Source organism: Globicephala melas, chromosome 17 (assembly GCF_963455315.2).
Source record: "Globicephala melas chromosome 17, mGloMel1.2, whole genome shotgun sequence".
Taxonomy (NCBI): domain Eukaryota; kingdom Metazoa; phylum Chordata; class Mammalia; order Artiodactyla; family Delphinidae; genus Globicephala; species Globicephala melas.
In genome coordinates, this window is record NC_083330.1 from 49180772 (window position 1) to 49207246 (window position 26475).

Below are 26475 nucleotides of genomic sequence, written 5' to 3' on the forward strand. Positions count from 1 at the left end.
CATTGTAAATGAATAAGTTAAAAATTCAGTCAGTTTCAGATGGAGACTTTTTTTTTTTTTTTTTTTTTGCGGTATGCGGGCCTCTCACTGTTGTGGCCTCTCCCGTTGCGGAGCACAGGCTCCGGACGCGCAGGCTCAGCGGCCGTGGCTCACGGGCCCAGCCACTCTGCGGCCTGTGGGATCTTCCCAGACTGGGGCACGAACCCGTGTCCCCTGCATCGGCAGGCGGACTCTCAACCACTGCGCCACCAGGGAAGCCCTCAGATGGAGACTTTTTATTGGAGTATATGGTATACTCAGAAAAGATGCAGAAACCATAGATCATTAGATTTTCACAAAGTAAATACATAGAACCCAGATTAGGAAACAAAATAGTACCAGAATCCCAGAAAGCCCTTCATGTCTCTATCAATGTAATAACTCCCCCAGCAGTTATCCTACCCACACTTTTAATATCATAGATTGTTTTGCTTCTATCTGAACTTTATACAAATGGAATCCTAGAGCATGTGCCTTTATGTATCTGTCTCCTTTTCTCAACATTATTTTTATGAAAACCGTCCATGTTGTTGCAAGTAGTTGTAGTTTGTTCATTTCCGTTGCTGTATAAAATTCCACTATGTAAGTATCATCATAACTCACTTATGCATTTCTACTGTTGGTAAGACATTTGGGCTGTTTTTGATATTTGTGTGTTACAGATAGTGCTTCTGTGAATACTCTCAACTGGGTCTTTGGGTGAACACGCCTATATTTGTGTAGGATAAATTCTAAGAATAGAATTGGTGAGTCAAAAGATGCATGCCTTCAGCTAAGCAGGCATTTGCCCAAAGTGGTCTCCACCATCAGTGTCCCAGAATTCCAGTTGCTGCTTATCACCATACTTCATGCCATGTCTTTGACATTTTAGCCCTTTTGGTAGATCTGTTCATGAGTGCAGTGTGGTCTTAGTTTGTATTTCTCATGACTAGTGCTGTTGAGCACTTGTTAATATATTTGTTGGCAATTTGGATAAAGCGAGTCAATTTTCATGAATATTAAGTAGGTAACATAGGTGGTATGTGAAGATGGCAGATATCCTACAGGTGATAATTCAATGACTAAAATTCAGTAAACACTGCTTTCATTAAAGAATCTTCTACTAATTGATACATTTTATTTCTTTAACAGAGCTTTTGCTCTGGTAAATTCAATTTAATAAATGCTTATTGAGAGCTCATTATGAATAACCTCCTATGCAGAATGACCAAGGTCTGTGTCATTGAAAGCTGCCCAGAGGAGACCACATCTAAGCCGAGTCTAGAAGCAGGAGCAGGGGTCTGACTGTGGGGCAGAAAGTGGGAGCTAATGTACTGGAAAGGCTTGAATAAAACCTGTAGGTGTGAAGGTGTATGAAACTTTCAGGAAATTCCAAATTTGCAGGTGTGACTACCATAACTGATAAAGAAAACTGCCAACTCGCCTTCTGTAGGGAATTAAGACTTGAAAAATGACACTTAACATTAGCCTCCAGAAGAACCAAAGGCCTAGAGTAAGCTGGGCTTAGGGTTCAGTTGCATTACAAATATCAAGTTGTGTAGCTTGAAGTATTTGAATTTAACTCATATCATCTACCAATTATTTTTATACCAAGAGAAATATTCTCGTGCTTACGTGGCCTTTTGCTTTCCATGTTAGGCCTGATGTCAGCTCTCTAAAATGCAGGAGTGAGCAATACATTTATTGTCATTGAGAGTATCTGGAGAAACAGTATAAACGCTATAATTTTTCCAGCTAAGATGCTGTTACCGATGAAACAGAAAAGCACTGGCAGCCTCTAGTTATACAGATAGGCATTTCATTATTCTTTTCTGGGTTGCAATTATTTATTTCTAACTAATGTTTTGCATTAGCATTAAAAAACACTCCTTTCAAAAGTACAAGCAATAGTCAAATGCATTGTCTTTGTCTGAAGTTACATTTTATTTGCTATTCAAAAAATAAAGGTCTTCTTTTTATCACCTTACATTTTAATATATTTTAATGAAACCTTTCAGAATGATTAGACAGAAGATTTTCTTCCCCACTAGTTTCAAGAATATTTGAAGAATTTAAAATACTGTAGGGAAGGTCTGTAATTTCTGAACATACCTTGTTCTCTTTCAAGGCCAAGTATAACTCAGTTGTTGAAAGCAATTATGGTGGAGATAAATATGAAGAAAGTGTGTCTTTCTCTAGAGTCAGTAATTACAGCATGCGGTATTCTTTACCTGTAGGTTGAAGAAAAAGTCCCAGTCGGTGGATATTACGGCTCCAGGGTTCAACCCTTTGGCTGGTGCAGGAAAGCAAATGCCACAAGCCAGTAAACCCACCACACCCAAGACGTCCATCATTGAAGAAGAGCAGAACAACGCAGCAAATTCCCAGAAGCATCCTTCCCGAAGGAGTGAGCTGAAGAGGTTCTACACCATTGGTGAGCACCACGATTTATGCAAGTGAATAGATGGGATCTATCCAAACAGCACAGTGAATGTGTGGGGCTGTGGTTAAATGTCCCTTGTTTATATAACGTGTACAGTCCTCCCTCAGTATCCACTGGTTCCAGGACCCTTCAGGGACACCAAAATCCAAGGATGCTCAAGCCCCTTATATAAAACGGCCTAGTATTTGCATATAACCTACACACATCCTCCCATATACTTTAAATCATCTCTAGGTTACTTATAATACCAAATGTAATGTAAATGCTATGTAAATAGTACTGGATGTGCAGAAGATTCAAGTTTTGCTTTTTTGGAACTTGCTGGATATTCCCCCCCAAATATCTTCAATCCTTGGTTGGTTGAATACGTGGATGTGGAAGCTGCAGATACAGAGGGCCGACTGTATATCTTTCTGATGGTTTATGGTGGACATCTCATACGGTCTGAACGTGGAGTTGGAAAAATACTGCACACCTTCAGCAAAGTTAAGTAAGAGAGTAGGCCTGAGGACCTTCTCTATCCTGCCTAAGAGAAGTAAATGACATATATATGGTTTTCCAAGTTTTAAGCTTATGCGCTACTATTTTCATTTCTGCCAGTCTTTAGCCGGGCGCCGTTTTTGTTTTGGGTTTTCGGTTTTTGCTCTTTTCCTTCTCCCTCCAGGCTTTCAAGTGGCTGACCCTGTTCTGTCAGGTTGTTGAGACAGTGGTTGATGTCAGCCTGTAACTAACAAAGCCACTAAGAAAATAGAAAATTATTACGTTCTGAGGAAGGACAGATTATGTTGTAGGTCCGTTTTTACCTTGCACATTACTTCACATTGGAGAGATTGAATCACGTCCAGATCCCAATGTATGCCAGGGTAGTAGGCTGTGGATAGGGTCTTGCAGGCGTTATGCCACCTTTTTCCCAGGTAGAATAATATCCTGTAATTTTGAACATTAACACTTAATTGGAGTGTTAGAGGTAATCAATTCAAATAAGTCGAATTACCAACTTTTATGTACCAGTATTTGTTCATCATGTCTTTGGCCTTGATTTTTAACTCACAATAACAATTTTCAGTGTTTTAGGTGTAATTGAGACACAAGTTGCTAAACATATGTATGGTAGAGGTGATGTGTAGGGGAGATGAATCTACCAGGAAGAAGGTGGATGCCTCGGTGTTGCTTATTATTTCATTTGGAGAGATTTGGTCATCACCAAAGTCCTTAATAGTAGACACTGTTGGCTTAATGGCTTTACTAAAGTTACATCAAAGGGGTCATGTTTTTCTTGGTATCCAGCACCCCACCACCCCATTATGGGATGTTTGGAATTTTTTCTCGGATATTTTAGTGTCTCTATCTAGAAATGTAATCAGATCAGATTTCTACCATTTTATATCTTCTTCCTATATCTACTCTCAGGTTTCCTTGTTTTCCACATGAAGATGTTAAAGTCTTATTTTTTAATAGACAACAAGCATGGTGTCTTTGAGGATGTCAGTGGTCAGCTATAATGAGAATTGATATACGAGAGTGTAGACAGGTACATATTTCCATTTTTAAAACTTATGATAGCAGAGTTCTAAAAATCAATCAACTAGAAAAGCCCGTGACGTTTACATAACTGCTTCTCTCTCCATTTTCCAATGTCCTCTCCTCCCACCCTTCAACATGTCCACTACCATCTACTGCTTTTCTGATTTATTAACTGGATAAGAAGACAATATTTTGCCTTCAGAAAATAAAGTTTGTCTTATAAACTCAATATTCCTTAAAGATGAGAAAATGAGGGTAAAACATTGACCCCCAGCTTGGCCAATGTAAATAAACAACTAAGCCTGAAAGATAGAATTCTAAATGGTGAGTTTGGATTGCAGAAAGATGAACTATCAGTTATTTTAAATAGTCCTACAGCTAGTGAATGTTTATTTTTGGATTTGCAACAGTTTGATTCATAAGCAATGTCAGTGGCATGTCTGTATGTTAAAATAGACCTGGAGACATTTTCAAGGCTGAAATATTAGCAACCACGTAATCACCTATATTGAAAGATCATTTCACAAAACAAGCCTATTTCAGTATCCCTTAGTAAATGTATTGGTAATAAAGACAACAACAATTATAACTGCCATTTATTGGTAATTCCAAATACTAGGCACACATTAAGCTCCTTTCTTCTCTCTCAGTTGATCCTCACAACTCTTGTAAGTATTATACTCTCTATTTTTTTTAGATGAGGGATAGAACCTTAAAGAAATTAAAGAAAAAACTGTGAGCCAGAGATAGCCAACTCTGTGAATGAAATTAACCTTCTTGTGACATTTTAGAGTCTGCCTTTTATGTCACTCGGAAGGATACCATCCCCGTCTAGAGAGGTGAGCCCGAGGAGTTTCTTTGAGTGATACAGTGGAGTGATATTTTTACTGCAATCCCCAGAAAATTTCACTTAAGGAAACCATGCCAACTAACCCATCCACCAGCCAACATGCCCTTTCATTTAAAGATATCTTTCAATGTCTCAATTTATAGCTCACACAACTGGAAAACCCTGGGAGCCCTCTTGTGGCCAAGTTGCTACTACATTTAAGTTTAGCAATGAAGTGCAGTACTATATTTAAGTAACCATTCTAGGAATTGAAGACTTTTTAAATTAAAAAAAAGAACTAGAAAATTTTGGACTTATTTAAATGTCTCTTAGTGGCTAATGAGTGGCTGCAGTAGCTTCTCTAGAAATTTCTTTTGATCTCACAGCTTTTATCCCTCATGCATTTATGTATAGGATCTACTTCCTGTTGAGAGAACTCTAGGAAATAGAAATGATTGCCTCCTTGTATAGACAATAGATTTAGGTCCTTAATTATTCCTAATAACAGAAACATGTTAAAACAATTACAGCAGCAAAAAAAAAAAATGGCACGGCATAAACTCATTACTTTTTATAGGAAAACAATCCATCTTATAAGAAGTATAATAAAATTTCATTGTTTTGATATAAGCAGAGGAAAAGCTGTTCTCTATTGGTGTGAGTTATATGAAGCTTCAGCTAAATTAAAAGGAGAGTAACCACTATATCAGGACTGTGGCTAAAAAAAGAGTTTGTTCTGTGCTGCTTTTGTTACCAACTGTATAATCTTGCTCAGTTACTTACCATCACTTGACCTTAACCTTCTCATCTGGACAGTGACAGATTTAGACCAAATCAGTCTTTCTGAGTATTTTTTCTTGCTCGCTTTTTATTATACAGTTGACCATATGAAGTACTGTATATGTTTTCTATTGCTGTGAAACAAATTACCACAAACTTAGCTGTTTAAAACAACACCCATCTATCAGCTCACAGCCGTGTAGGTCAGAAATCCACAAAACATGACTATACTTTCTGCTCGGGGTATCTACAAGGCTAAAATCAAGGTGTTAGCTGGGCTGAGTTCTTGTCTGGAGGTGGGTTCAGCTCGGGAAATGTATGCTTCCAAGTTCATTCCTTTTGTTGGCAGAATTCAGTTCCTTGAAGTGGTAGGTCTGAGGTCCCCATTTCCTGGTTGGCTGTCAGCTGGGGCTCACTCTTAGCTTTCAGAGGCTCCTCTCTTCCCTTGCCATGTGGCCTCTTCCATCTTCAAGCCAGTAACTGCATGTCAAATCCTTCTCTTATGAATCTCTAGTTTCCTCTCCTTGGGCTAGCCAAGAAAGCTCTCTGCTTTAAATGGCTTATGTAATTAGGTCAGGGCCACCCAGATGATCTTCCTGTTTCGAAGTCAATAAAACCTAATCATGGGAGTAATGTCCATCACATTCACAGGCCTGGGGATCACACACGTGTGTACCTTACAGGGGTGAGGCATCTTGGGGACCATCTTAGAATTCTGCCTAACACATTGTACACCACTTACCCAGTGCGCACTCAACCACCAACATAGCTGAAAAAAATTTCCTGAGAACATTTCCTTACTATCTATTCTGATCGTTATTTTCATTTTTTTAAATGCAATCTCAGCACACGAAACTGACTACATGGTCTGTTAATGAGTTGTGACTTACAACTGGACTAGATATTTGAAGTCCTTCAGGTACTTACAATTCTATTATTATTTTTAAATAAAAGTGTTAATTAGAACTAGAATAATATAATATTAAATTAGTGGACTGGCTCTAATGGGTAAACAGATGAAAACAGAATAGAATTGTTCCCCACTCCAGTTTTTGTTTGTGCTCAGTAAAACTACTTGAGTTTAACAATGTATATAAGAAACCTATATCCTTCAAAAACATAGTCCCTACTTAAAGATGGAAAATGAAACCAAATAGCAGACTCATATTTTTAATACTCCATGTATTCTCTACATTTAATTTAGAGAACTACATGTAAGGACTTCTGAAAAGAGTTTTAAAGCAGATGTAGAGATAGTGAAGAAGACTCGGCATGCAGAATCCAGAAGTGTCCCAGCACTCCCTAAGCTGGGCTTGTAAATCCATGTAATATTCATTCCTTGATTCAGAATCTAAAGCCAGAGTTCGTACATCTCTCTCCAGCATCTGTGACTATTAGTAAAATGTGCTGATGTCTTTCCATTCTGAGACTTTTTTCGCTTGACAGTTAGGAAGTGGGACAGGTCTTGAATAGATGTCTCCATAATCAGAGTCATTCAGTGACACACCAAATGCTGATTAGTCCTCGATCAGACCCAGCTGTGTGAAGGCCTCATAGAAGATGCTGCTCAGAATAAGAAGGGTAAAACAGAGATCCCTGCGCTTGAGGTGTTTATCACGTCTCGGTGGGGGAGGGAGTGCTTGGTTAAAATAGGCACACCAGTGACTAGAATACAAGACAGATGCTCTCAATGCCATGGGTGGGGCCAGAGGTAGGGGAGATGAGTGAGGAGTAGCGGAGGGCAGGGGAGGTTCACTCAAAGTGCTGTGGAATCCAGAAGATGGAGAAATCACATCAGACCTTAAAGGCACTCTGGGGCTCTTTGTTCGCTTCATAGATCTAGGCACTGTTCATCACCCTCCGTTCTCGCTGCCTTGACATCTAGCACTTAGCTGTCTTCCTTATCTTCTTGTGTTAGCATGTCTCCATACCAAATCTCAATTCTTATGAGTAGGAAAGGATGGCATTAATGTCATTAATCCTAACACTGAGTACAGTGTAAGGCACACAGTAAGTGCTAAATAAACTTTGGGGGCGGCAAAGAGGAGGGAGGGGGGGTGCTGGTGGAGGTAGTGGAGATGAACCTTGCCCTTTTCAGTGGAGGAGGAGGGAGGAAATGGGCCAAGAGCTTAGTGTAAAGAAGAGCTTTGAATACTTCCAGGCATGAGAGAAGGATTGGAACCCCTGCTGTGGAGAACAATGAATAAGATCTACAACTTTTAAATCTGTTAGAAATTAGAAAAAGGTTAGATTTAGCAAAACCCTTTTTAAATTTCTTTATTTAGTTATTTATTATTTTGCGGTACGTGGGCCTCTCACTGTTGTGGCCCCTCCTGCTAAGGAGCACAGGCTCCGGACGCAGGCTCAGCGGCCGGCCGTGGCTCACGGGGCCCAGCCACTCCGCGGCACGTGGGATCTTCCCGGACCGGGGCACGAACCTGTGTCCCCTGCGTCGGCAGGCAGACTCTCAACCACTGCGCCACCAGGGAAGCCCTTAATTTATTTTTTTAATTGAAGTATAATTGATTTACAGTGTTGTGATAATTTCTGTTGTACAGGAAAGTGACTCAGTTACATTACATACATATATATACCTGTGTGTGTGTGTATATATATATATATTCTTTTTCAGATTCTTTTCCATTATAGGTTATTATAAGATATTGAATATAGCTCCCTATGCTATACAGTAGGTCCTTATTTTATTTGTAGTAATTTGTATCTGTTAATCCCAAATTCCCAATTTATCCCTCCCCCCTTTCCCCTTTGGTAACCATAGGTTTGTTTTCTACGTCTACGAGTCTATTTTTGTTTCGTAAATAAGTTCATTTGTACCATTTTTTTAGGTTCCACATATAAGTGATATCATATGATATTTGCCTTTCTCTGTCTGACCTATTTCACTTAGTATGATAATCTCTACGTTCATCCATGTTGCTGCAAATGGCATTATTTCATTTTTATGGCTGAGTAATATTCCATTTTCTGTGTGTGTGTGTGTGTGTGTGTGTGTGTGTGTGTGTGTGTACACATCTTTATATCATCTTCTTTATCCATTCATCTGGGGTTTTTTTAATATTTATTTATTTTTGGCTGTGTCATGTCAGTTGCGGCATGTGGGATCTTTCGTTGCGGTGCACAGGCTCTTCTCTGGGGCACGTGGGCGTCTCTCTAGTTGTGGCTCACGGGTTCCAGAGTACGTGGCCTCTATAGTTGCGGCACACAGGCTCTCTAGTTGTGGCATGCGGGCTCAGTGATGCGCGGGCTTAGTTACCCCGCAGCATGTGGGATCTTAGTCCCCTGTCCAGGGGTTGAACCTGCATCCCCTGCATTGGAAGGCGGATTCTTAACCACTGGACCACCAGGGAAGTCCCTCCGTTCATCTGTTGATGGACATTTAGGTTGCTTCCATGTCTTGACTATTGTAGATAGTGCTGCTGTGAACATTGGGGTGCATGTATGTTTTCAAATTAGAGCTTTTGTCTCTTCCAGATATATGCCCATGAGTGGGATTGCTGGATCATATGGTAACTCTACTTCTAGGTTTTAAGGAACGTCCATACCGTTCTCCATAGTAGCTGTACCAATTTACATTCCCACCAACAGTGTAGGAACATTCCCTTTTCTCCACACCCTCTCCAACATTTATTATTTGTAAACTTTGTGATGATGGCCATTCTGACTGGTGTGAAATGATACCTCATTGTAGTTTTGATTTGCATTTCTCTAATAATTAACAGTGTTGAGCATCTTTTCAATGTGGCTGTTGGCCATCTGTATGTCTTCTTTGGAGAAATGTCCATTTAGATCTTCTGCCCATTTTTTTGATTGGGTTGTTTGCCTTTTTGATAATGAGCTGTATGAGCTGTTTGTATATTTTGGAAATTAAGCCCTTGTCGGTCGCATAATTTGCAAATATTTTCTCCCATTCCTTAGGTTGTCTTTTTTTTTGTTTATGGTTTCCTTTGCTGTGCAAAAGCTTATAAGATTGATTAGGTCCCATTTGTTTATTTTTGCTTTTATTTCTTTTGCCTTGGGAGACTGACCTAAGAAAACATTGCTACGATTTATGTCAGAGAACATTTTGCCTGTGTTCTCTTCTAGGAGTTTAATGGTGTCATGTATTACATTTAAAGCTCCCTTTTATTATGCTATTTATTTATTTATTTACTTACTTATTTATTATAAGGAAGGTCAGTAGTAATATACCTTTGTTTATTTTTTAATTTAGTAATTTAAGTATTCTCATTTTTCTTTTTTTTTTAACATCTTTATTGGGGTATAATTGCTTTACAATGGTGTGTTAGTTTCTGCTTTATAACAAAGTGAATCAGCTATACATATACATATGTCCCCATATCTCTTCCCTCTTGCGTCTCCCTCCCTCCCACCCTCCCTATCCCACCGCTCTAGGTGGTCACAAAGCACCGAGCTGATCTCCCTGTGCTATGCGGCTGCTTCCCACTAGCTATCTGCCTTACGTTTGTTAGTGTATATATGTCTAGGCCTCTCTCTCGCTTTGTCACAGCTCACCCTTCCCCCTCCCCATATCCTCAAGTCTGTTCTCCAGTAGGTCTGTGTCTTTATTCCTGTCTTACCCCTAGGTTCTTCATGACATTGTTTTTCTTAAATTCCATATATATGTGTTCGTATACGGTATTTGTCTTTCTCTTTCTGACTTACTTCACTCTGTATGACAGACTCTAGATCCATCCACCTCATTACAAATAGCTCTATTTCGTTTCTTTTTGTGGCTGAGTAATATTCCATTGTATATATGTGCCACGTCTTCTTCATCCATTCATCGGATGATGGGCACTTAGATTGTTTCCATCTCCAGGCTATTGTAAATAGAGCTGCAGTGAACATTTTGGTACATGACTCTTTTTGAATTTTGGTTCTCTCAGGGTATATGCCCAGTAGTGGGATTGCTGGGTCGTATGGTAGTTCTATTTGTAGTTTTTTAAGGAACCTCCATACTGTTCTCCATAGTGGCTGAACCAATTCACATTTATTATGCTATTTAAATGCTCTCTGCAAGTTCAAAGACAAGGCAGAAAAGGGTTGAAGTTAGCCTTCCTTGGTTCTTGGCTCAGCACGGCTTCCAAACAGGGCCAGTAGGGGGCTCCTTGAATAACAGGTGTCTGCATAATACTTCTGGAACTTTCCTTCAGTTGAGACTTCCGTGCAGGTCCTCACCTTGTCAAGCGAACTCACAGTCTGCTCACGCCTTTTAATCTCTTGTTTGCCCTCGTGGATCAGTCTCTACCTTTTGTCCTTTCTATATTAATCTCACTGTATCACCTTCTCTTTGTTGAATACCATGTATGATGAATCAGTCAGTGTTCTCTACACAGTAATTTCCAGTTATATTCAGGTAAACAAATTCTGGGTTTATTTGGTGGATGTGTTTAACTCAAACTTTTTCATATATGAAAATATGTTCCTTCACTTATTAACCTATTCACTTATTAATTAAATAAATATTTATTAAATGCCTACTACAAACCAGGCCTTGTTCAAAGTGCCACTAATACAAGAGAAAATAAGGCCAAGTCCAGGCACTCAGGTGCTTATACTCTAGTGGGAAAAACAGGGTATAAATAAGCAACTGGTTATTCATTGTCAATGAATAGTAAGTTTTTAAAGAAAAATAAAACAGGTTAATGGAGGAGGGCGATAGAAAAGTTACTCTGTAAAATGTGTTTAAACCTTATACAATTTTTATAAACATTCTAGCAGATAAATGATACAGTTCTGAGAAATCAGTTAGGCTGGTTTCAATTACAGGACATTCGATACATTAACAATAGATTTTTCAAAGAGTTGTTTTTCGCTTGTCATAGAATTAATTTATGAAAAGACTAATGGAATTGATATTTGCAGCATGAAGAAGAAAATGATTGAGGGAAAATTTAATGATCCTCAAGCTTCCCAGCATTGTTTTGAAAAGGAGGTGCCCAGATGTTCTTCACTTCTCCCAAGGAAAGAATAGGTTGTAGCAAAGAATATAAAAATTAAATACTGGGGGAATGTAACAATTTGAGCACCGTTACTGGGGAAGTTTGGGTCGTGTTTTCTAAAGTACAGCTGTTATGTCTTTAGAGTGGTTTAGGCATCAACTTGCCTGGAAAAGTGCTCCGATCAGCTCTCCAAGACCCTGAATGGTTTTGATCAGTGGCAGGAAGGCGGAAGGGTAGTCATTCATTCCACTGCGTTTACTGAGCTCCTTCTTTTGGTCCCAGAGGCAGGATGGATCAAGGGTGAGGAACTTGGCCTCTGGAATCTGATGTCTAAGTTGGAATCCCATTCCCCCTGCTAGTTATGTGACCATAAACAAGGCACTTAGAATCTCAAAGCTCAGTGTCTTCACTTATAAAAGGAAATAAAACTGATGCTTCCTGAAAGGGCCGTTGTGAGGAGTAAATGAAGTAGTCTATGTAAAGTGCTTATAATAGTGCCTAGAACATGGAAGTTCTCCATGAATATTAGTGAGCTTGTTATTGTCGTTGTGCATTAAAGATGTGGCATGAATGAGGCGTCATGATCGCTGCCCACCTGCTATGTGAAGCTAGCCTCCTGCCCTGATCCTTGTGGATATGCTCACTTATCCCCTGGTTTTTAGCAGGTGGTTCCTCATTCCCCACAAGATAAGGTTGTTTGTTGCTCTGTAGACCTTTCATGCTCTGCCCCAGTTTACTCTCCAGCTTAGTCTCAGACCCCAGCCCCACACTCTAGCCATGCTCATTGTGGTTTCCCAAAGGTGTCCTTCCGTATGATGTATGATGGGCTTTATGGAAGTGTTTCCTTCTGCCTAGAACAGTGTTAGGATTCCATCCAAATTCCCCTCATACTTGGCCACACCTTCCCCAGATTTGATCAACATGAAAAGATTCAAAGCATTTTAACATATGCATTGTCAGTTTTTTAGGTGACTAAAAAATACATGTTAAATTCAGTGAATGCTTATAACATTCCTAAAAGATGAGTAGGATACTTATTATGGCCACCATATAGCATTCTTGGGAATTGAGTCTCTGAAAGTTGAATGACTTTTTCATGATCACACTGGAAATGGTGGCAAAGTCAAGGAAAGAATAAGTAGATTGATAACTAAGGTAAACAGTTTGTCTTCTGCATGTTTTCAGGTCAATTCTCTTCTCAAAAACAAAAACAAAAATGAAATTTGATCATTGACAGAGATCTCAGTAAGTGGTTTCGCAAGCACTAGTCCATACCTTTTATAGTGAAACAGATGCATTAAAAAAAGAATACTAGTTTTTCATGAAATTACATTTATTCGATTAAAGTGACCATCTTTTCCTTCTTTTGCCCATCCTTCCTTCTTTCTTTCCTTCTTCCCCTCCTCTCTTTTCTTCTTTTCTCACCTCCTTTTCATGTTAAAATGGACTGCCTTCTGCGAAATGATGGCATAGTATATATATTGCTTTTGTAGAATTTTTTAATAAGATGTGTTTTTTTTGTTTTGTTTTGCGTTACGCGGGCCTCTCACCGCTGTGGCCTCTCCCGCGGCGGAGCACAGGCTCCGGACACGCAGGCTCAGCGGCCATGGCTCACGGGCCCAGCCGCTCCACGGCATGTGGGCTCTTCCCAGACCGGGACACGAACCCGCGTCCTCCGCATCGGCAGGCGGACTCCCAACCACTGCGCCACCAGGGAAGCCCTAAGATGTGTTATTTTTAAATCTCCTCACTTGTCAAAATTAAGTTAGGAAATGTCCCCCAAATATTCTTTCGAAATATTACTCTTCTGTGAACTTGTAAAAGTCTGACATCCACTGATCTTGTCCTTTGCCCTGCCTTCAGAATAGAATATCTTCAACATTCCAAACTTAATGAAGCACAGATAAATACAAATTTGTATCTTACTAACTTCAGCCTGCTTACATATTGAAAAGAGAGCCTACAGAATTAGGGGTTCCCTGGGAATTCTTCTGAGTAGTTGGCAAAATTAAAACAGTAATAACTAGTTTGGAAACTCTAAAAAGGTAAAAGCAAGACACGTATTTAACTATTTTTTAATTGCAATACACCAGGCATTTAAAAATATCACCACATAACTTATATGCCTCTCCTTCTGAATCCAGACTTTTTAATTATAAGAATAAAAAAGATCGACTCTAAAGTGAAAATATTGTAGCAGGAAAGAGAAAGAAAAAAAAGGAAAAGACTAATCTCGCTGGAGGTGACACATTCTGCAGCATGAAACTAGGTCACCGCTGAACCAGAACCTTCTCTCCACGCTAGAAGATTCTTCATGTAAAAGCAGGAAGTCTCTGATTTAATCAGAACCAACTTGGCACACAGGTCACTGTCTGTAAGCACAGAAACTAAAATGGGTAACTGCTCTGAGGGTTCAGATTAAATTATGTTCTTGAGAAAAATGACTTTGTTTTGAATTGATGTTTGTTTGATGACTTCTTATACTTTCTGGGTCACAAGATTATTTAAGGAAAATTATTCTGTTGCTGAGGTTCCTTGTTATACATGGAATCTGGACTTCCCTAAATGGACCTGGGCTTTTCACAGATTTCAAAGACTGCTGCACATGTAGAAGTGCGTTTTCTTTTTGACCCACATTGCATTAGATTGGGCCATTTGTATTAAGATAATGGAATTTGAAGATATTGAAAATCCAAGTTCAATTTTTTTGTTTACTTGTGGGGTAAGCAGACCTTGGGATTCGGTGTATGAGAATCTGCGTCTGTGTGTATGTGCTGGAGGGGTATTTGAATGGGTTTTTATTTCATGTCATTTAAAAAATTCCATTTAAAATCCACTTTAAAACATGAGGCCTAGGAAAACCACAAATGAAAACTTCTTTTCCAGTCTAGACTAAATATGAACACTTTATTTCTTTCAAGAGAAATTAGATTTTTTAACTAAGCATTTATACAATTTTAACTAAATTTTACTAAGCAGTAGAGGTGTACTCAGAAAGAAGAAAAAGATGTTTGTTTGATACCCCTATAGATTGGTAATGTTTGTAACATGCTAGATAAGCTTGCCAACTGTAATTTACAAAGTTACCACCATATTTTGTACATTTGCCATATTCTCTTTTGCCCTGATTCTGTTATTGTTCTCTGTCAGAGGTAATCAACCCAGGATCGAGAAACACAGCTTAATCATGGCTGTGATAAATGGATTAAGAAATGTCAATACCCCAGGGTTTCCTTGAGCTACTGGTGTTGGTTTGGTATTTGAGTTGCAGTATAACTTATAACTTATTAGAAACAAATTATACCTGTCAATTTATTTAATGATTTCTAAGCAGCCTAATTGAAGCTATACTGGTTAAAATTGTGTAATAATTTAAACAGACATTGTTTCGTGGTGGAGAAATAATCATGATCTTATTTGAAATTTGCTAAATCCCTATGACAGTAAATCCGTCAGCACTGCCAGCCATCAGAACTTGCCCTTTCCCCCTGCCAACGCTTGTAGGAACGTTCCTTTCCACTGAACCATGGCTAGGGGAAGAAAATGACAGATTATTAAGAAATACCTGCTTTGTTTTAAACATTAAGGGATAGAATTAATGGCATTTTGAACAGTGAAATATGTTCAAATTTCCCCCGTATTTCCATTTTTTAAAAAAAGCATCAATTTAAAGAGTTTCTAGGATCTTGCAAATATTCAGAAATAAAGCTATTGATAGCCCCTTGTTATGTTGCACACCTGAAACTAATATAATGTCTATGTCAATTATACCTCGATGAAAAATATATTTAAAAAAGCAATTGATATCTCCTGATTTTTTAGGATATGGCTTTTCTTCCTACTTCATATCTAAAGACATTTTTCACACATTAAAAAAACCTGCAAGATTCATGCTCCTCAACAAAATTTTGACCATGTTCACACTCTGACCAAAAGAATATTACTGAGAAGAATGTGAAAATAGTTGAAAGTGAGACACAATTGAGGGAAATGCTTCTATTGGCTATTTCTGCCAGAGGTTTTGAAATGACTTTGACTATAGTTAATTACTTTGAACAGCCCAATTATAAATGTTTCGGTGACCATTCCTAATAGATTCACTATAAATCATGTGCACATGTACATGCAAGCAAGCTTGTAGTGAGCTATTTTAAAACGTCACTAATTCACAGCTTGAATCATCTGGACAGACTATGACCTAAAAAGCCTTTGTGTCAGTATAATCTATGAATAAAAGGCTATGTGAATTCTTAATGGAAACATGATTTCAGAATACAGAAAATATTATGTTCAGCAAATTAGCTTAACAGCCTTTTAGTAGGTAAAAATACCTGCTAAGAGAAATTCATGTAATGGTTTTGAAGTAATGTTATCTAATACTTAACCTATTTCATGTTACTATGTATGTTTGAAGATAACAAAGTTAAATACCTTCAAAATATTATCTGAATAGGTCTTTAGCTATTTAGATGGATGTTTCCTGGAGGAGAAGGCCTATATTGTCTGTGTAATCATAGCCGACACATCTTAGCATCCCATTTCCTCCATTCTCCTTGGTCATTTATTTGGTCAGCCTGTTTCATGAGTTGGAATCTTAAGTCTTCTGGTACATTCAGTCTTATGGACATTAAATATTAAGATGTTACACATTAAGTATATGGACGATAGTCCATCACAGAGAAATCAGTAAGTCTTTAAACAGTGCCTGCCTACCTGCTGCATCACAATATTTTTTATTTGCTAGGATTTGCACTCAAGAATCCTTGGACTTAATTTTGTTGCTTAAATTTTAATATGTCGATAGAAAGGACATTGATTTCCTCCCCTAGTTCTCTGAGCCAAAGGAGGCAAAAATTATCATCAGTAGTATATTGGAAATAAAATATCATAGGTGCCCACAGGGAGTTTTACCTTGTGACTCTGTTTATTGAGTGTCTCATAAACCAGTTCAAAACAATTTCCTTTTTAATTAGGTAATTTTAGTGTCTTGGAGGTCTTTTTCAAGTATTATTTCAAGTGAGTCATTGTATAGCAGAACAGCAGAATACTGTTTACTCTAACTAAAGAAACAGGGTATCTGGTGTGCTATTTGAGGCTACAAAGTTTCACTTCCTACTTTAAATAATTCTCTCAAATTACAGATCTTTCTTGATATGAGAAACATTCTTGTAAATAAACATAGGGTGAGTGGGATGGGATAGGGATAGCCAAAAAGTCGCACTAAAATAAGAAAAAGAGGAATATCAATAGTAATTCCCTGTCTCCATGCTCTCATTTATTTTTTTCACCTCTACCCCTAAATAAGCCTATCTAAATCTTAGTTCAGTGGTCAGTTTTAAGAATGCTTATTCATTCATTTAATAAATGAATGACCACTGTTGACAATTGGCAGTTGGAGATGAGGCTTGAGAAAGAAGAGGGGCCAGATAATGGGGCGTCTTGTGGGCTGTACTATAGAATTTGGACTTAATCATGACACCTTGGGAATTGTTGAAGGTTTTTGCCTAGGGGAGTACCTTGATAAGGTTGCTTTATAGAGAGATATTTTGAGCATCATATGGAGAATGGGTTGGGGCTATACATGCCTAGAGACAGAATAATCTTTTAGATGTATAAGTGTCAGGGCTAATTAGATATTATGCTGTACGGCTTAAGAGCTTTGGCTCTGGAACTACACAGATCTAGTTTTGGATACCCGCACAGCCATTCTAAGTAGCTCTGTGACCTTGGACAAGTCACTTAACCTCACTGATTTTCCTTTGGGAAGTGAGAATATTACCCTGTACCACTCAGGTTTGTAATAAGGTTTATATGAGGTAATGTGTACAAATTGCTTACTAGATCCTGGCACAGTGTAACACACAGTAGAAGTTAAATAAAAAGTAAAGTATCAAAATAATATTAATTGAGAGTGACAAAGTCCTAATCTAGGGCAGAGGCAATATGAGAGGAGAGAATTACAGAGAGGTGATGGATATAAATGGGGAGGAACTGGTGACCAGCTGGAAATGAAAAAGAAGAAGATTTTCCAATCAGTTCTATGATTTCAAGTTTTGAATGCTTGAAGCAATGATAGCTGACATTTTTCCATTAAGGTATATCTTCTTTTCTAAACCAAACAAATATCTCTATGGGCCAGAAAAGGGGTAGAAACACATAGCAATAAAGGAGCATGGAACCCACAGTCAAGAACAGCTCAAGAGGACATGATATCTGAATGTAATGTGGTATCCTGGATGGGCTCCTGGAACAGAAAAGGGACATTAAGTCAAAATGTAAGGAAGTCTGGATAAAGTATGGACTTTAGTTAATAGTAATGTATCAGTATTAGCTTATTAATTATAACAAATGTAACTAATCAATATAAGAGGTTAATAATAGGGGAAACTGGGTATGGGATATATGAGAACTCTGTACTATCTTAGCAATTTTTCGATAAATCTAAAAACTTTTCTCAAATAGAAAATTTTATTAAAAAAAAAATGGGTACCATGCACATTAGAAGAACAGAGCCCCACTTACTTCTTCAAATTTAGCAGCTGAGCAGGGATTCCCAACCATGAAAGGCTGGAAAAAGCTGTGATTACTGCCCACCCTGGGTTGTGGCTCAGCGTAAGCTTCAGAGGCCAGAGGAAACAGAGAGGCTTGGAACCTGGACCTAGGAGAAGCCACCCCTCCATTCCACAGCCGAATCGATTTTCTCGCCATGAGCCACCAATACAAGACCTTGTTCTGGAATGGAAGTCTCGGGGGCAAGTTGAGCTAAGAGGAAAATGGTCAGAGGAAGTGAAGGCACTAGAGAGAGGGAAAAAAATGTGAAACCTAAAAGCTCGCTCTCAAGAGGAGTCCGAAACTAAAATTGAAGTACACGAGGAAAGCTAAAACTGAGGAAGTCAACAAAATCAACAACTGGGTGAGGAATTCACTAGAGAAGATGGAAAAAAAAAAAAACTGTTAGTTTTTAAATTGACTTTATGATTTGTGTCAGGCTTCTAGGATAACTGTTGAGTTTCTGATTTGAACACCTAGGTGCATGGGGTTAGCATTCACAAAGATGCGAAATGCTCAGGGGATAGCTATTGAAATGGGATATTGAGTTCGATTGTGGGTCCGTTGAGCTTTGAGATTCCTGGGGGGATAGGCAGTTGGAGCTGCAGTTCTGGTGCACAGGAGGTAGGTTTAGGATGAAGATGTCTCTCCAAATCAGCATGTAAGTATAACGGAGTTTCTTAAGAAGAGTGAATAAAGTGATAAAGAAAAGAGTCCTCCCCAAAATTTAAGGGGTAGGACCAGACCAACAGGCTGCAAAGGAAACTGAGAAAGGACGAACAGGGACGTAGGAGGAATCTTTGTGGTTCCCTCAAGCTCTATAATCCTATAAATTATCCCCTTGTTGCCTCTACTAGTTATTTAGGAAAGAAATGAAACTATGCCATTCATATGACCAAACATGCAAAAGATTATCATGATGAGGCCTTGACATCCTAGTATGCAGGAATAAATGTGTTCAAGAAAGCTATGTTGGAAGAGGGGCAGGGGGAATATTCTTTGTCAAAGAGAGAGGGAACAGCAACTTCTCTTTGGTTCCCTTCTTTGGTCATCCCCTGTGATTTAAGTCTACTGGAGTAATAAAATCTGTCAAGAAAAATGGGATGAACTGGGATTGATGTCTTAAGTGTCACGTCAGAAACATTTTGATGTTAAAGGCAAACGGTTTCTATCTGATTTAGAGGAATGTCAATGCATCCGAAAACATCTCTTTCCAGTATTGAATCAGTATTCATGAGTCTGTTCTCTTAGCGTAAATCACACTTGTGATTCATTCTCTTTGAACACCCTGCTTATTGCAGAGTCATGTCACATCACACAGTCTGAGAACTTTCTCCTCCCTTATTTGGGGACTTGTAGAAAACTTCAGGATAAGCAGCAGACAGCAAATGACTCAGGGGTTCAAGGCGGTTCCGTGATACACCACCTGAAGAGGGGAAAGGCTTGGTTTTTTTTTTAATCTGTTTTTCCCCAATTGTTTTTATTTATTTTTTATTTTTTAACATCTTTATTGGAGTATAATTGCTTTACAATGGTGTGTTAGTTTCTGCTTTATAACAAAGTGAATCAGTTATACATATACATACGTTCCCATATCTCTTCCCTCTTGCGTCTCCCGCCCTCCCACCCTCCCTATCCCACCCCTCCAGGTGGTCACAAAGCACCGAGCTGATCTCCCTGTGCTGTGCGGCTGCTTCCCACTAGCTATCTACCTTACTTTTCAACAGCAGCACCCAGAAAGGAAAGCTTTAAAGCCTTCAGACTATTCTAAAGAATCCCTTCTTAAATGGGAGAATCTTATAAAAATGCAGAGGCTGACTCAGTAGGCCTGGGGTGGGACCCACCATTTCGCATTTGTAACAACAATCCAGGTGCTGCTGGTCCATGAATAGCAAGGCTGGTCTATAGAGCCTGCAGGCATCTTCACGAGGAAACACATATAAAGTATTTTTCAGTATTTGGACCCAAGTTATCATCCTGGACTAAAAATATATCTTGAAGACTTAATGTTCCTTTCTTGAAACAGACTACTGCTACGCCAAGCCCTTAATACCTATGCTATTAGAAACTTTCAGAGTAAGAATAAGAACGTGGATACACCCACACATGCATACGCATAGTTTTCATACTATCAGATACACAAATTACCCTAAAGCAGTAATAGATAAAATTGTTTTGTTAAGATTAGAGAATTTGCCACGTGTTAGCAGCTTCTGAATTTGATTAGTCGAGGGTGCTAAATGGGACATTATCATGTAATTTAGTGCAGAGCAGGAGAAATAACTAGGTTCTGAAACAAAAGAGACAGGTTAGAATTTAGCAATTCACTGGCTGTTTTAGCTCTGCTATTCACCAGTTGTATGGGTCACGTTTGTTGATCAGTTTTTTTCAACTATTCAATGGGAATAAAAACACTTTCTTCATAGGCTTTTTGTGAGTATTAAATAAAACAATGCATGTAAAGCTCTTAGTACTGAATCTGGTTAGTAAATTCTTAACAGATAGTTCCTCTTTCATTAAAGAAAGAGAATGAAAATGGAAAGATGTCAATGGGCAAGTAATAGCCAATCAGTAATAATCAATAATAAGTAGTCTTACTTGGGGAAAATTCGTTATTGCTATATTTTAATGTCTATATATATTAATTTTGTCCTGAAAGCAAACATGAGGTTTCTGCATCAGACTTAAGATTACCTACAGCAATAACAGCACTGATTCCCCTTCCCTGGCAGCAGCTTGATGAAGGGCAATGTCAACCCTGCTTGTAGGAGTTTGTACTGCAGGGAGCCTGAAATATCAATCTGGACATTTATACAGGAGCTGGACAGCTGCCCTGCTCCCCTCTGGAAAGAGGGAGAGAAATCTTTGTCCGTAATATGTATGAATCTTCTCTGGTCCCTAAATTTTTATAACCCTTGGCACAACAAACAAGATAGCTCAGGGTTTTAGCCTCCTTTGAAATATAAACACATAGATCCAGGGAGCTCTGTCTGTCTCCAGAGCTCTTCATTTATTCAGCCATCCTTTTACCTAGATGCCAATTTTTTTGCTAAATATGGACCTTCCGATGGCCCCTCCTCCCCTCCCATCCCCTCCCTATGACTCCTGAACTTTCAGTACAGTTTATACAAATTAAGACATTTTTGTCTGTGATAGGATTTCCTGTGGAAACGGATGGAAAGACTAGGTTCCTTGTCCTGGTTGAATTGGCAGAAATAGGTAGAACTGACAGACCCATGGGATAGAGAGACCCACCCCTGACATTAGGGTCAGACAGATCATCGTTAATAGTGGAAAGAGGCGACTCAAAAATCAGATAACTTTGAAACTGTTCCCACATTTACTGCTCATGAAAGGTGTGGTCCTGGACCTGGGTCACTTATCCTCCCAGAATTCTAACTGCTACTTGAAAAACTAGGGAATTTGCGATCCACATGATCAGGAAAACCCCTCTGAGCCTTTAATACATGGATTTTAATATTTTTAACTGTGGTGCCTTTTATTAGCGTTCCCTTCAAACAAAGTTATTTTGAGCATTGACTTTTTTTTGGCATAACCCCTATCTAAATACAAAACAACATTTGTTCTTAAAAACAGCTGCAGTTACTTGTACCTTGTCCTTTCTGTCATTTTTAGTATTCTTTCATGAGAGTTGTTTGTTCAAAACCTAGGCTAGGCTCTTTTACCAAAATGTACAAGTCTCAGGTTGGAACTGCTTATTTCCTGTTCGTGATTCCAACCATTCATCATGATGTGTCCTTTTACAGCCTCCTAAACTCCTTTTATTTAGTGTAATTGTTTTGCTGCGTTAAAAGAAGCAATCTTTATACTAATTAAATCATTTACAGAAAGGAACCTTTTCTCAGTGGTTATGTTCTTTGCTTTGGTTTCATGACCCCAGATAGTTCTCACAAACTCAGCAATTCTGAATAGCATGGAAATAGGTGTTTTGAGTGCAATAAAGCATAGCTAAAGTTAAGCATGCAAAAATGCATGTGGAGCTGGCTTCTGCAAAGTGGGGAAGACGAAGGAGAAAAAAATCCCAACAGTTATAAGCACATGTGTGTGCTGGACACTATGCATTATCATTTCATTTAATTATCATAAAAATTTTGTGATAGGTTTTTTTTTGGTCATATGTGTACATGTATACACAAGATTCAAAGGTATCGCATGGTTTTCCCAAGGTCGTCCAACTCGTAAGGGGTAGAACAAAGATTTAAATCCACGTTGGACTCCAAAACCTATCTATCTTCTTTCCGTTAAATTTCACTGTCTCCAAAGAGTTCTACTCTTTCATAGCAACCTGTTTAACACATGAGATGATGCCTGTATAAGCTCTGCATAAACTGTAAAGTGCTGTACAACTGTGACTTATTACCACTATAATTGATAAAACTGGATAAGTCATTTTAGGTTCCTAAGGAACAATCATAAATAACAGATAAGCGCAATTATGCACTTAGTCTTGCTCATGTAATTTTACTTCTCATATGTGTATTTGAAATAGCATTTTATAATTAATGTATTGTTCCCACTGAAGCACTATACATGCCCTTTTCATATTTTCTCAATGAAAGCAGAATACTGGCAGTGTTTGAAAACTCATTGTATGATTCAACTTGGGACTTCTTACGGAGTGTGTGTGTGTATGTGTGTAGAGTTTTTAGTAAAATCTAAACTGAACTTCTGTCCTGTTTGTTTTCATGCTCTAGTATATTGTGAACTGATAAAATTACAATATTTTTTGACAGGAACCAAAACTAAGTTCACCAAACATATTGCTAAAAAATGGTAAATTAATTTAAAATGTCATGCAATGGAATTGGCTATGAGTTTTTTAAGAATGACTCATGTCAAACAAACCTTTTCTTTTTAAATAGAAGATTTAAGAATTAGAAAAATGTCATAGTGAAAGTATCTTGATTTCAGCAGAGCCATCTGACAAATTTCTTACGACGGTCAGTTAAACAGAGAGAGAAATAAACATGAGATGATTCTGTGGATAGCTTTGAGGATGACTAATAATGAGGGGTCAGCTTAGAGAATGGTTTCCTAGTACTGGGCCATAAGGCCTGAATTTTAAGACTTTGTCTCATTCACATTTCACCGTCGTCGTCTTGGCCCATATACAGATAAGCTCTAAATTGACACAATGCTAAGTGAAATCAAAATATGACAAGATAAGTTCACCTTAAATGATTGACTCAAATTGAAAAATTAACATTTAATAAGTTTAAATGTTAATTTTTCTCTGCTTGAAAAAGTCACCTGTACATGTACAGATTTCAGAAAACCTGATTAAACAGCAATTTGGATAAAAAGAGATCCATGGATTTTAGTTTTAGAAGTGGCCTTTCAGCAATGTGACATTGCAAGCCGAAAAAGGGAATCCAGTCTTGAATGATCAGGATCTCAGGGATACCTGCTAGCTGTTTTCTACCTTAAGGAAGAAGGAGCATCCACGTGGCTCCCAAGGATAGCTCTAAAACCAATAGGTGGAAGTTCCAAGACCACTTTTTAGCTTAATATAAAGAAGGACTATATGAAAATATGACTGCAAAAAGAAGGGATTCTAAGGCAACTCCTCCCAACAGTTAATCTGTTTTGTTTTTTAAAATAATACATTCTTATTTCATTTTTGCATAAAACCATGGTAATGTCTGTACTGTTCCATTTTTTAGACTATGCAATGCCACAGTCAAATTCTGTTTGCATTTTAATAGACTTCTGAATGATTTCCTTTTTCTTGTAATACTTCAGCATTACTGCCCTCAATTAGGAGGGCCCCGTAGTAAGAGGCAGTGTAGAAGAGGGTAGAAGCCTTCGCTATAAAGCCGAACATAGCCTGACTTAAATCTAGGCTCTACTAGTTACTATGTGATACTGGGAAGTTTGCTTAATTTCTCTGAACCTCTGTTTCTACATCTCTAAAAAGATGTTGTCTACATCACTAGGCTGCTCTAAGCATTAAATGTAGATAATGTGTTTTTTAAATTAGTAATTTCAAATAAAATATGATAAGTGCTTAACAAATACCCATTAATAATAATTTACAAGAGTATGATAATTCATGTTTTTAAAACAATTAGAAATGTGTCAGACACGTAGTAAGTAGTAGATAAATAAAAGTGAATGATTATTATGTTAGTGTGAAACAAATTGGTATAATGGTGCTCCTGGGATGCAGCACAAATCATTTATTGGGAGATACAGTGGTGAAGAAATGAAGAAAATGAGGTTCATTCATTGTTGCCAAAGCAGGCTGCGTGAGTCGAGGGCTATCATAAAGCCACGTCTAACCCCAAATATTTTCTCTTTCGGTTTGATCCCAAAGACCCCTATGAAAATCACCCACAAGTTATAAAACAAAGAGATGACTTTTTCCAGGGAATCGCTGATCCACCTGTGAAGAAGAAAGGGAATACTTTTGATTCTTGCTTATTAGCACTTTGGCAAAACTGAATTTAGCAGATTGGTGTTCGCTATCTTAGAAGCACAGAAGCGGTTTCCTGAGGTGTGAAGAGCTATGGAAACAGCTGATTTCAGCAAGCCTAAGAGAAGCAGGGCAGGGATTAACACTGAGTGATTGAAAGGCAGAGCAGTCCCTGAGGGATCCCAGGGAGTGAATAGAGATCTCAAAGGCGATAGAGAAGAAACACGTTATACCAAGTGGGGCTAAGATACCAACATTTCATCTAGGCCCTCAGTTGATTGTTGTATTGGCCCTTGGCTCTTATATGTATCATTCTATATTATCTTGAGCATATCCTATGAGTTATGTATTTTTATCTCCATTTAACCAATGAGCAAGTTAGGGCTCAGATAGGTTAAGTAGCTTGCCTGAGATCCCACAGTTAGTAACCAATGAACCAAGGAATTGAGCCTGCCTTTTGTACAAGAGCAGAGATCTGTTTACTCTCTGTCACTGAATGAATAAAATGAGCCTCTCTTTTACAAACACAGCAAACTTATTTCACCATTGAAATAGGGACACAGGTGATCTTCCTAAGCCCTTTGGAAAGAATTCTTTAACTTGACAGAGATTGTCTAGCAGCTAAGATTATATAATAATTGGAGATTACTATGAATATTACCCAACCTGAAATCCTAATGAAATAAGTTCACAAGAAAACACACAGACTGTAAGTAGCCTAAAACAAGTGTTTACTAAATGGGTGGAGCATCTGATAGGGGGAAATATATTCTCCAATTCTAGGAAGTTTTGGAGGCAAAGCTTCCAAAACTTTCGGTTCGTATTCAGAACTTAAAAAGATCACAAAAACAACTTATTTCTTCTTCCCAATCTGTAGTTCTGCCAAGGTTTATTGAGAAAATGTTACACATTCATGTGTTCACATATATACAACCATAAAATTATTTCCTCTTACTAAATTTCCACTGTGAGTTAGGCTTTTTTGTGTGTGTTTTAATTTCCATTCCCTTCAATAAAACTGTGGTAGCGTTACTGCATATAAATAGATTCAGTTTAAGTAAATGTCTCAAATATATCATGCTGTTAGCAATAGCCAGAAAGTGATATCACTACAAGAAACTAAATTTGACATTGGCTTGAGGTCTAAGGTCATGAGAAAAAAAAAATAATGAAACTGTGTGTAAATTGGTTCTGGTAGCTCAGAAGATTTGTCCTTTTTTTTTTTTTTTTTTTTTTTAGCAAACCATCAAGCTCTGCTTTGTTGTTGTTGTTTTTCATAAATGGATACAGTTTGTGTCAACAATTCCCCCAAAAGTGTTGAGGATATGGTAAATTCCTTTTTTCCTGTCGATTGATCTCAGATATGGCTCGTAAGTCTGTTAGCTTTTGACTTAAGACTCACAAGTCTGAAGTCCCATTTTTATGACTTTTTTATGGTAAGTGGGCTACACCTGCAGAAATTTGCAACTTCTTTTTGCACTGTAAGCTTAAAGAAGAGGCTTCCTACGTGTCTGTGCTTCTTGGCAAATCCTCAGTGACTGGCTCCAAATATAGACATTGGGGGATTCTACAGAGCAGGATGGGGAAAAGGAGAAGGAGGCAATCTAATGGGCATGACACTCATTCACAGAATTTCATAAAAGGCTTATTGGTCAAGTACCCTACCTTGAAATTACTTCAATTTAACTAGTTTAAGCTACGTCATGCCTGTCCCATCCCATATGGTCATTCCTTTGTTTTTATACCCATTTTTTTTAAACATCCCCACCTGAGATGCAGTCAGTTTATCTTTGTTTTTCTTCTGGGTTTTATGTTGATGGATTGTTTCATTTTTGAGGACTCGTGTGTGGGGATGAGAGGTTGATTAATGATTCACATGAGAGAAGGTAATGAACATTGTATATACTTGAAACAAAAGAAAAGACCAAAAAAA

At 38.2% G+C, this 26475-nt stretch overlaps 1 protein-coding gene across 2 annotated transcripts in view; it reads left to right on the plus strand.

Moving 5' to 3' along the window:
- Nucleotides 1-26475, plus strand: part of OXR1 (oxidation resistance 1) — a 451238-nt gene that overhangs the window by 211766 nt on the left and 212997 nt on the right. For both annotated transcript variants that reach the window (XM_030863081.2, XM_030863084.2), the window contains exon 3: nucleotides 2256-2452. In XM_030863081.2, coding sequence (XP_030718941.2) covers nucleotides 2256-2452 — 197 coding nt within the window. The remainder of the gene's footprint in view (nucleotides 1-2255; nucleotides 2453-26475) is intronic.